Genomic DNA, 12,259 nt, shown 5'->3' on the forward strand with positions numbered 1-12,259 from the left:
TATTTTATTATTGATTTATTCATAAACATTAAAGGAAACAATTAACACTTTTTTTTCAAGAAGACAGCATATTGTAAACCAAAAAAAGAAAAGTTCCAACAGTTAAACCAAGGCAAGTCGCCCTGTAGTCAACAGTCATGTGTCCCTCTCGTAGTCCAAACTATTCAGACAGGGACTGTAGTGCATTCCAAACGGCATCCTATTCCCTCTGTAATGCACTACTTTTTGACCAGAGCCCCTTTTGGACCCTAGTCAAAAGAAGTGCCCTAAAAAGGGAATTAGGGTTACCTGGCTACTCATCCATATCGCTCCGGGCAACTAACATTTCTTCTCCACGATGAGTTTAGATTTCTCTCCCTCCCTCCCTCCCCAAACAATTTATAGAATTCGAAACACGTCGTTCTGATTGGTTGGGTTGGGCCAGAGCCGACGTACACGATTAACGTTATCAACTTTGCTACTCTGACTGACTAGACAATCCAACCGTTTATTTACTTGTTTCGTATAATTGCCCCTTCGTTTTTGATTTCACACAAAAAGGACTGCTAGGGTGGTAGGTTCAGACTGAGTGTGTGTGTAGCGATGGCGGAGCAGAGGAATTCAATTCAGGGTGAGTCGTCAGGCAAGAAAAGGGTGCAGTTTGGAACGCACACTCCTGACATGGAATTTTCCATTCAGTGCATAACCAACAGTTGTGTCAACGCTTCACAGGATATGACGTCATACGCCGCAGCTTGACTACCCTTTTTTTTTTTCATCATTATTGTTATTGATCCATTACAAGGTAATATTTATCATTGATCACATTGATTGTTCATCATCACAGTGATAAATCATGACAATTTACTGTATTTTCAATATGTTGTCAGCTTTCAGAAGGGCCCCGTTTATACATGGGTCATTTGTCCAGATCTTGTCTACATTCTGAATGTGCCCACATTTACAGAAATGTTTCAACACATGGTATTAAAATGTGTTACTGTCCACTGTGTCTGCATTGTGACCAGATTTCCGGGTCCATTTCTTTATACAACATCTATTCTTTAAAAATATAATGTATTTATATATTGTAAGACACATTGCTGTAATCAGTCAACGATGCCTCCTGAAAAATGATTTTAGAGGGTGAGATAATGATGATTTAAAAGATCAGGACAATTAGAACCAGGTGTAAACAGAGCTGATGTATAACGTCTTGTCTACCCAAACATGTTTGTATCTAAACCCTTTTCAAACAGACACTGTAAAGTAAACCATGTAATACTGTATCTAAACCCTTTTCAAACAGACACTGTAAAGTAAACCATGTAATACTGTATCTAAACCCTTTTCAAACAGACACTGTAAAGTAAACCATGTTATACTGTATCTAAACCCTTTTCAAACAGACACTGTAAAGTAAACCATGTAATACTGTATCTAAACCCTTTTCAAACAGACACTGTAAAGTAAACCATGTTATACTGTATCTAAACCCTTTTCAAACAGACACTGTAAAGTAAACCATGTTATACTGTATCTAAACCCTTTTCAAACAGACACTGTAAAGTAAACCATGTTATACTGTATCTAAACACTTTGTATGTACTGATAAACTCTTATCTTTGGCTTGATCATGAGGGGTCAGGTGCTTACAATGAACATCAGGTAATCTCTCTCTCTGTTAGTTATCTTTGCTCTCCAAATACCTGTAATAGTGCCTTTAAAATGTTATCATCGCTTTAGCCTAACAGAGATAATCAGGGACAATCTCAACCCAATACAGAATCAAACCACAGACTACAGTGCTAGTCTATTGTTTGACATTCCTTTACTCACATGTATAAAAACACATTTCTGTCAGATTGGCTTAGTTACTGAAATGAATCTAGTCTCAGAAAAAAAACGTGTTAAACATTCTCCCCAAAGAGGAATAGCTCTTTGCAGGAAATGAAAAATCCACACACAGCTCTGATCGAATTTAGACACACCCTGTGTGGTCCCATCAAGAACATTTTTTTAATCTGTATTACACTGGAAAATAAATATGTGACCATAAAACATATGAATACTATTTCACAACGACTTTACACAACAAAGAGTAGTGTTCCTAAGTACACACACCTACTTCAGCACATAGGAAATAATATTCCCCCTCCCTCCACCACCACCACCCATTAAAATCCATCTCAATAAATAATGTACAGAATGGAACTAAAGGAAGTACACTAACATGTCAGATTGGATGTACTCATCATTTTCACTGAACCTTCGACTTTAGGAACGTTGATTTACATTTTGTACAAAAATATATAATTATTAGTGACTTCAAAAGCCTTATTCAAGTTTGAAAAATACATATTTTTCTTGAAGATCCCCCCCCCAAAAAAACTATTTGACAGATTCTTATATTTTTTTCTCTCTCTCTCTCTCTCTCTAGATTGATATGAATAAAGACATACATAATTATCATGAACTATACATGTATATGTATAGAAATATATGAAAGTAAATTCAGTGCACCAAATACATAATAGAACGCCAACACACATTTCAAAAATGTGTCGGCATCAAGGAAAGACGATGTTCTTTCCGTTTCGGTCACTGCAGTAAGGTTTTGTTTTGACGTAGTAATTAAAGCTCTTCTGATATGATTTACCTACTTTATCGACAATCACATTTGCACTGTAGGAATAAAAAAAAAAACAAGAGAGAAAAAAAACAAAGTATCAAATAGTTTCCAAAGACATTTCTACACTGTGTAGAGTCCATGTTCAGACCACAGATAAATATCAGACAAGATTTCATGTTTTGATTTATGTGCAATATATTGTATTCCCCCCCAAAAATTGTAAACGAGACACTAAATCCATCCTGTGTAGTTCCACAGAAAACATAAATATCAGAGATACATTTTGCATAAATAAATTCCTCCAGAAATGTTTGTAAAATAAGATATTAATGTAATTATCTAGTTTTGATTAAAAGCCCTTGTCTTGTTACTTCAGTCTAGCTTGCTGCTTTCTCAAGAAGCCTCTTCCCTTTCTGTCTGTCTGTCTGTCTGTCTGTCTGTCTGTCTGTCTGTCTGTCTGTCTGTCTGTCTGTCTGTCTGTCTGTCTGTTAACACAGCAAGTTTATCTAAAATGTCTCTAAAAAATGTATTTCTGACACAGTGTATTTCAGGTTAACACAGCGCTGATACACAATGTATATAATATATAATATGTTACCACATTGAACAATATATTAGTCCATCAGTGGAGTACCGCAGCAACGGTAACGATAGTACCTCCACGGTCCAACTCTCCCATTGTTTAACAGAAGCATCTGACTACACATTTTGCCATGAGGCTGAGAGAAAATGTTGTTGTTTTAAAGCAAATTTCCTGCAATTGTACACATATTGCCAAGGAGCAAAGATAAAAAAAAATATAGATATATTTAACCTTTATTTTAAACTAGGCAAGTCAGTTAAGAACAAATTCTTATTTACAATGACGGGCTACACCGGCCAAATCCGGACGACGCTGGGCCAATCCTGTGCCGCCCCATGGGACTAAAAATCACAGCCGGTTGTGATACAGCCTGGATTTGAACCACGGTGTCTGTAGTGACACCTCTAGCACTGAGATGCAGTGGCTTAGACCGCTGCGCCACTCTGGAGCCCCATTACAAACATTTGCAATTTCATAGCTGATCTCATGCTATTCTACACATTTTTTTGCATTTAACATTTTTGAAAAACACATTTCCTGCTATTCTACACATTTTGCCATGAGGCTGAAATAAAATGTGACGGTTTTACAGCTAAATCCTGTAATTCTTAAACAAATAAATGATCTACAAAACACATCACATGCAATAGATTTTATCAACATGGTGATACTCCGACCAATTGCTTTTTTTGTGTGAAAAAAAATAAAAAAATCTTAATTTCTCTTTAATTTCAAAATAGAGTTTACAGCGACTCATACGCAGGGCCTTGGAGTAACACATTTGTCATTTTGAAATGTTTTTTTTTAAAGTTAAAACTTGAACTTTTGATTTGACTCAAATGTTTAGCTGGCAAAAATACTATGGTAATGACAGTAAGAAATACCGTAGAACAGATTGTTCTGAAATCATAAGAGAGAGAGAGAGAGATTACCTTTTAGAATGTAGGAATTCTGGTTCTGAGGTGACATGTACCCGTCTACCCTACAGGGAAACCCTGGATGTTTCACTCCCTCTAGTTATTAGAATTCCTGTTTGCCACAAACAGCCGGGACCTACTGAACTGAATACTAGAGACACAACGTCCTCTGCTCCTCACTCTCCCATGGTTGCCTGGTTATGTACAAGGGTCAGTGTTGTAGAGCACAGTCTTCAGTCTGGTACTCTGCTGTGTGTGTGGTGTGTGTGTGTGGTTTACTGTGCTCCTACTGAGCACAGATACCTTGGTCACTGTCGGGGCTGCGAGAGGACAAAACTAAAGTAGAAAGGTACAGGTGTCTCATGTTCTTTTCTTGTTGTGTTACTACTACAACTCAAAGTGTCTGTAGAGGTTAGAGAGGTGGGATTCTCCCTTCTCCTCAACATCTCATGTAGTTAGCAGAGAGAGGTGGGATTCTCCCTTCTCCTCAACATCTCACATAGTTAGCAGAGAGGTGGGATTCTCCCTTCTCCTCAACATCTCACGTAGTTAGCAGAGAGAGGTGGGATTCTCACCTTCTCCTCAACATCTCACGTAGCTAGCGTACTTCATTTACCCTCACAACACCCATCATTTACCTTGTAGAGGTACTAATTCCGTTAGAGAGGACTGACTCAGAGCAACAGAAAACCACCCTCCTGATCCCTGTACAGTACAGCCCGTTGATCAGCAGCTGGTGCTGTCCCTGTCCCCGGTGCTCTTGGACTGCAGGGCTGCTGAGCTGACTGCTATCTGGCAGCCATTGGTGACGTGATTCATGACTTTCTGTTTGAGCTGGGCCACCTGCTCCCTCAGGACCGAGGCGGTGGAGGTCAGGTCACAGTTCTGGGTCTTCAGAACCTTCACCTTCTCCTCTAGCCTGGAGATCCGCTCCAGTTTCCTCTTACGACACTTAGACGCCGCGATCCGGTTACGTAGCTTCTTCCTCTCGGCTTTGATCCTCTCCTGGGTCTCCAGGTCGATGGGAGACAGTGAGGGAGGGGAGGAGGTGGGGTCCCCGGGAGGGTGACGTATCTCTGGGACAGTCTGAGGGGCGTCCAGGCCTCTGTTGTGGGGATGATGGGACCCTTGGCCTCCGGGTCCGTGGGGGCCGTGGCATGGGTAGCCGCCGGGCATCTGACCCCCTGGGTAGGATGATGATATATGGTTGGGGTTGTAGCTGCTGAGGTTGGTATAGATGGGCAGGTCTCCTGCAGGCATGATGTTCCTCTGGTAGGGGCCTTGTATAGAGGAGGACGGGGACATGGGAGCTCCAACCAGCTGGTTCTGTTTATGGAGATCCGCCAGGGCTTTGACGAACCCATCGGCAAAACCCTCCTGTTCGTTAGTGGCGTTGTTCCGGTACATGAAGGGGTTACCTCCGTTAGGGTTGGGGACGGGAGACGTCGTCACCAAGCCCTGGTTAGACTGGATGATGAGGTGCTCGAGGTCAGGGGAGGCTAGCTTCAGAAGGTTCATATCTGACAAGCCGCCGGGTATTAACGAGCTGTTTGTGTTGCTGTTAATCCCTCCCAGGTTATTAGGGTTGCTGTTGCAGTTGCTCCCAGGCTGGTTTTGTAACAGTTTCAGGCCAGAGCTGCTGTGGGAACCTCCTGAGAAGTTATGTGCCACTTTCTTACTCATCATCTTGTGGCCCTGGTAACGTTGGTAATCTGCATGGTGTTGTCCGAAGTTGTGAGGAACACCTAGAGCCACGTCGTCGTAGAAAGGGGTTTCCATTTTAGCCGTCATTGACGCAAGGAGGCAGAATCTTCATAATCTGATTATTATATAGAGGTTGAAGTGTTCCACCTACACATTAACTCTGAAGATTTAAGACTTTTGTTCAAAAATATTCCAATATGAAATCTGCCACCTGTAGTAAAACAAAACAAAAAACGTTGGATATTATAAATGTAATATGTAATTTGAAAAAAATAAAATAAACATACAGTAGGCTACATATGTGATATAACTTTATACTGACATGATATTATATACATTACTTCTACGGTTTACAGGAATACAAACTAGTTTCTCTTTAGCTCAACAGTCGGAGCAACAAGCAGCGTACCTCTACACAGTACGCAGTATTTCTATAACATTATCCTTGTTGAGCATTCGCTTTTATGCTGTATCAATCATAATTCATATATTATTGCTTCCGTGGAATACAACCTTACCAATTAATGACAATGAAACAACTCTTTGTTACTGGGTTCATGTGATTTGGGTTGGTAGGCTACTATTTTACAGTTGTTAATAGTTTCATCCTGTTTTGATACGGGTTTGTCATGAGAGACTCCTGGACGTATAGCTCACAGTTGGATATTGTCACCATTATTATTGTATCATACAGCAAGTAGGCTACATTATAATGACCAATTGCAAGTATAGTGTAACGTAATAATGTTGTTAGAATACATACAATAGGCGAACGTCTCACAATGTCTCACGTATTCACAATGATGACAGGAAAGCCCGTTCAGTGCGATGACAAGTTGATTAGCCTACTAACGTTACGTTTCGAGAAATAACGTCCCCGTGAAACAATCCAGTGACTCATCTCCGGTGATTCGCGTTAATCACACCGATCAACGGTGACACAGAATACCATCCATCGTATGGTAGATGTTACCCACGCACGCTGCCTGTGAGTCGATCGAGCGTGTGTGTGTGTGTGTGTGTGTGTGTGTGTGTGTGTACAGATGATCAATTCAAAATGAATACGATATCCGTGCGTTAAACAAAAATCTTCCAACAAATTCAGATGGAAAAATTCATATAATCCAGTTTTATTCTCTGTAAACTGACATTTGACAGAGGAGAAATCGGGCTTCTCTTCCTTCTGCTACTCTCGTTGCCTCTCGTTTCCTCGTCTGAGCTGCAAAATCCACTGTCAGTTGTACTGTGGGGTTTTCTGCTTGGTTGATTACTAATACCATACGCCTCTCTCTCTCTCCCTCTCTCGTTCCTGAAACTACTCTGCATAGATGTCACACAGTCACTGACGCCTCCTCTCCTCTATGCCGCGTCGCTCAAGTGTTTCTTTCTTTTTTTTACTGGCCATTTGAAAGCCAGTTACTATTTCAAAGTGTTTGTTACTGTACAATACAAAATGTGTACATAATAGAACGTTTCCCGGACCATGTAGGCTAGTGCTCAGTGCGATAGGACAACCTGGTCTCAGAGCATTTCGTATTATTCTGTACGTAAAGCCCAGACTCTAAAATTAGTATGATATGATCCGTTTCATATGGTGTGTATTCATTTGTGGAGGTTCATTATCCACTTCGTAAGATATGTTCCGAATTTACAATTTGTATGATACACTACATGACCAAATGTATTTGGACACCTGCTCGTCGAAAATCTCATTCCAAAATCATGAGCAATAATAAGGAGTTGGTCCCTCTTTGCTGTTATAACAGCCTCCAGTCTTCTGGGAAGACTTTCCACTAGATGTTGGAACATTTCTGCGGAGACTTGCTTCCATTCAGCCACAAGAGCATTAGCGAGGTCGGGCACTGATGTTGGGCGATTAGGCCTGGCTCACAGTCTGCGTTTCAATTCATCCCAAAAGTGTTCGATGTTGAGGTCGGGGCTCTGTGCAGGCCAGTCAAGTTCTTCCACAACAATCTAGACAAACCATTTCTGTATGGACCTCGCTTTGTGCACGGGGGCATTGACTTGCTGAAACAGAAAAGGGCCTTCCCCAAACTTTTGCCGCAAAGTTGGAAGCACAGAATCTTCCAGAATGTAATTGTATGCTGTAGCATTAAGATTTCCCTTCACTGGAACTAAGGGGCCTAGACCAAACCATGAAAAACAGCCCCAGACCATTATTCCTCCTCCACCAAACTTTACAGTTGGCATCCGCCAAACCCAGATTTGCCAGATGGTGAAGCGTGATTCATCACTCAAGAGAATGCGTTTCCGCTGCTCCAGAGTCCAATGGCGGCGAGCTTTACACCACTCCAGCCGACGCTTGGCATTACGCACGGTGATCACCTCTTACATCTAGACGTTCCGCTAGCGGAACACCTGCTCCAATATCCAATGATAGGCGTGGCGCGAATTACAAATTCCTCAAAAATCCCAAAACTTCCATTTTTCAAACATATGACTATTTTACACCATTTTAAAGAAAAGACTCTCCTTTATCTAACCACACTGTCCGATTTCAAAAAGGCTTTACAGCGAAAGCAAAACATTAGATTATGTCAGCAGACTACCCAGCCAGAAATAATCAGACACCCATTTTTCAAGCTAGCATATAATGTCACAAAAAACAAAACCACAGCTAAATGCAGCACTAACCTTTGATGATCTTCATCAGATGACACGCCTAGGACATTATGTTATACAATACATGCATGTTTTGTTCAATCAAGTTCATATTTATATCAAAAAACAGCTTTTTACATTAGCATGTGACGTTCAGAACTAGCATTCCCACCGAACACTTCCGGTGAATTTACTAAATTACTCACGATAAACGTTCACAAAAAACATAACAATTATTTTAAGAATTATAGATACAGAACTCCTTTATGCAATCGAGGTGTCCGATTTTATAATAGCTTTCCGGTGAAAGCACATTTTGCAATATTCTGAGTAGATAGCTCGCCATCACAGGCTAGCTATTTTGACACCCACCAAGTTTGACCCTCACCAAACTCCGATTTACTATTAGAAAAGTTTGATTACCTTTGCTGTTCTTCGTCAGAATGCACTCCCAGGACTTCTACTTCAATAACAAATGTTGGTTTGGTTCAAAATAATCCATAGTTATATCCAAATAGCGGCGTTTTGTTCGTGCGTTCAAGACACTATCCAAGGGTGACGAAGGGTTACGCGCCCGACGCGTTTCGTGACAAAAAAATTCTAAATATTCCATTACCTTACTTCGAAGCATGTCAACCGCTGTTTAAAATCAATTTTTATGCAATTTTTCTCGTAAAAAAGCGATAATATTCCGACCGGGAGTCGTTGTTTTCGTTCAAAGACGAAAGAATAAAAACATGGTGTTGCCTCGTGCACGCGCCTCCAGTCTATGTTCTCTGATCGACCACTATCTAAATGCGCTAGTGTTTTTCAGCCAGGGCCTGCAAAGACATCATTCAGCTTTTTGCTGCCTTCTGAGAGCCTATGGGAGCCGTAGGAAGTGTCACGTTACAGCAGAGATCCCCTGTTTTGGATAGAGATGATCAAGAAGGCCAAGAAATGGTCAGAGAGGGCGCTTCCTGTTTGGAATCTTCTCAGGTTTTGGCCTGCCAAATGAGTTCTGTTATACTCACAGACACCATTCAAACAGTTTTAGAAACTTTGGAGTGTTTTCTATCCAAAGCTAATAATTATATGCATATTCTAGTTTCTGGGCAGGAGTAATAATCAGATTAAATCGGGTACGTTTTTTATCCGGCCGTGAAAATACTGCCCCCTATCCATAACAGGTTAATTAAGCCTGTGTGCGGCTGCTCGGCCATGGAAACCCATTTCATGAAGCTCCCGACGAACAGGTCTTGTGATGATGTTACTTCCAGAGGCAGTTTGGAACTCGGTAGTGAGTGTTGCAACTGAGGACAGACATTTTTTACTTGTGTAAAAAACGCTTCAGAAATTGGCGGTCCCGTTTACACCTCACAATAACAGCACTTACAAGTTGACCAGGGGAGCTATTATTCTGTAATAGGCTACCACAAAATGGACTGCCGAGTGAGGCTAGACGAGTAACCATTACGCTCTAAAGCAGTGGGGACAGTTTCAGTTTAAACCTATGGTATGGCAAAGTGAGGTATGGTGGCTCAATTACTTCATTTCTACACATTGTCTCACTAGACATACAAGCATATTCATTGTAGAGTTAAGGTATGAAGATCATTGCTCCAGTCCCACAAAAGATGAAAAATAACGCTAGCTGGAGCTCGTTGATTTCTGAGCCCTCACCTGCTATGGACTTATTACTTATTCCCTAAGATCTGTCCACTGCAGTGTTGTCCTGTATGAACGTGATGTTGAGGCCCATTACTATAGTGTTGTCCTGTATGAACGTGATGTTGAGGCCCATTACTATAGTGTTGTCCTATCAGAACGTGATGCTGAGGCCCGTTACTATAGTGCTGTTCTGTATGAATGTGATGTTGAGGCCCATAGTGTTGTCCTGTCAGAACGTGATGTTGAGGCCCATTACTATAGTGTTGTCCTGTCAGAATGTGATGTTGAGGCCCATTACTATAGTGTATAGTGCACTGAACTTTGGGCCTAGCAGGGCAGGACACTAAACCTGGTGGGCTAGTCAACTGCCTTCTAACTAAGGCAGGGGGCTGCGGTCTGAGCATGGCAGGAGACTGCAGATCTGCAACCAGGGAAGCAGGGCATAGAGCTCTAAGTCTGGCGGGAAAGGATGCTGCATACCCAATCAGGTAGGGGTCTGTGATCTATGCAGGGCAGGAAACTGCAGATCTGACGGCAAAGCAAACATGGGGCCTAGTTGGGTAGAATATCGGAAAAACAGCAGCAAACTTAGGGGCTAATAGTGCAAGGGGACTGTAGACCTAGAAGGGCAGATGACTGGGGGCCTAGTACTAAGGCAGTGGTCCAAGAACCTAAGCCAGAATAGTGTGAGCCTGCAACTAGGGATAAAGACTGAGGGCCGGATACAGCTGGAAATATCGGACTTACCAACAGGGCAGGATAGACTGGACCTACTGGGAAGGCAGTGAACTCAAGACTTACGTGAGAGGCAGGAAACATTAGCCCCATGGGGGAAGCAGGGAACTCTAAACCTGAGACTACCAGGAAGGGAGGGGAACTCTGAACCTACCAGGAAGGAAGGGAACCCAGACCCTGCCGAGAAGGAAGGGAACTCTTTCCCTGTCGAGAAGGAAGGGAACTCTGACCCTACCTGGGAGGAAGGGAACTCTGACCCTGTCGAGAAGGAAGGGAACTCTGACCCTACCTGGGAGGAAGGGAACTCTGACCCTGCCGAGAAGGAAGGGAACTCTTTCCCTGTCGAGAAGGGAATTTTGACCCTAGCGGGGAGGAAGGGAACTCTGACCCAACTATGGTGGCAGGGAACTCTGACCCTACCGTGGTGGCACGGAGCTCTGACCCTACCGGGATAACAGGGAACTGGGCGTCTAAGTCAAGGGGCACATTGGGGGTAACTCCTGGTGGTTCACCCAGGGCGATATCTGATAGGTCCCCCATGGAGAGGAATTGAGGGTCCCCTGAAGAAAGTTATGGAAGATCTGGTGGATTCGGGGTCCTCGAGGCTGGTGCTAGCAATGTGATAGCAGGTGGGGCCAGCAGGGATCCCAGGCCTTGGACTGGCAGGGGCTGACTGGGCCTTGTCCTTGTGGCCGCAGGCTGGGTCTTCGAAGAAAGGACTGGCCTGATCCCACCAGGCCATGGCGGAAGAGGCTCCAACATTTGTGCTGCACTTGACATCTGCAGTAGCTGCAGGCTGTGGCTACATCCTAGAAGCGGGCGATGAATCCACCACTGGCCCCAGACCAGGAACGGGAAGGGGGCTCCCAGGGGAGAGCAGGTGGAGTATTTCTGGCTGAAGGTTCCAGGGCACCAGGAACGGGAAGGGGGCTCCCAGGGGAGAGCAGGTGGAGTATTTCTGGCTGAAGGTTCCAGGGCACCAGGAACGGGACGGGAAGGGGGCTCCCAGGGGAGAGCAGGTGGAGTATTTCTGGCTGAAGGTTCCAGGGCACCAGGAACGGGAAGGGGGCTCCCAGGGGAGAGCAGGTGGAGTATTTCTGGCTGAAGGTTCCAGGGCACCAGGAACGGGAAGGGGGCTCCCAGGGGAGAGCAGGTGGAGTATTTCTGGCCGAAGGTTCCAGGGCACCAGGAACCTCAGGCACCAGAGCATCTGCCTCGACCAGCAGGGGGTCCTCACTGGGAGAAGAGGATGACTCCGCAACGGCAACCCAAACATGCACCATAGCAGCGGTTGGCTGTGGCTCCACGACTGGCGCGGGAGTCTCACTAACTATGGCTAGTCGATGGCTCTGCCTGAAGAAGGTGCAGGCCTTGGTGTGGTTGGCTGTGCACTCTGGAGTTGTATCAAAACTGGAGGGGAGCTAGGCCACTCTGGAG

At 43.6% G+C, this 12,259-nt stretch overlaps 1 protein-coding gene across 3 annotated transcripts; it reads right to left on the reverse strand.

The window, feature by feature from the left end:
* Positions 1-3,877: 3,877 nt before the first annotated feature.
* june (JunE proto-oncogene, AP-1 transcription factor subunit) lies at positions 3,878-7,128 on the reverse strand. 3 transcript variants are annotated; one of them, XM_029692492.1, is made up of 2 exons: positions 6,965-7,128; positions 3,878-6,026 (listed from the first exon to the last, which is right to left on the reverse strand). In XM_029692492.1, the coding sequence occupies exon 2, from the start codon at positions 5,900-5,902 to the stop codon at positions 4,838-4,840; it is 1,065 nt and encodes a 354-aa protein (XP_029548352.1). In that variant the 5' UTR covers positions 5,903-6,026; positions 6,965-7,128; the 3' UTR covers positions 3,878-4,837. The 3 variants fall into 3 exon arrangements, with proteins under 3 accessions (XP_029548352.1, XP_029548351.1, XP_029548354.1); XM_029692491.1 differs by having other exon boundaries at positions 6,579-7,128; XM_029692494.1 differs by lacking the exon at positions 6,965-7,128 and adding an exon at positions 6,334-6,567.
* Between the last annotated feature and the right edge of the window lie 5,131 nt (positions 7,129-12,259).

The sequence above is a fragment of the Salmo trutta genome, chromosome 15 (assembly GCF_901001165.1).
Source record: "Salmo trutta chromosome 15, fSalTru1.1, whole genome shotgun sequence".
Classification (NCBI taxonomy): domain Eukaryota; kingdom Metazoa; phylum Chordata; class Actinopteri; order Salmoniformes; family Salmonidae; genus Salmo; species Salmo trutta.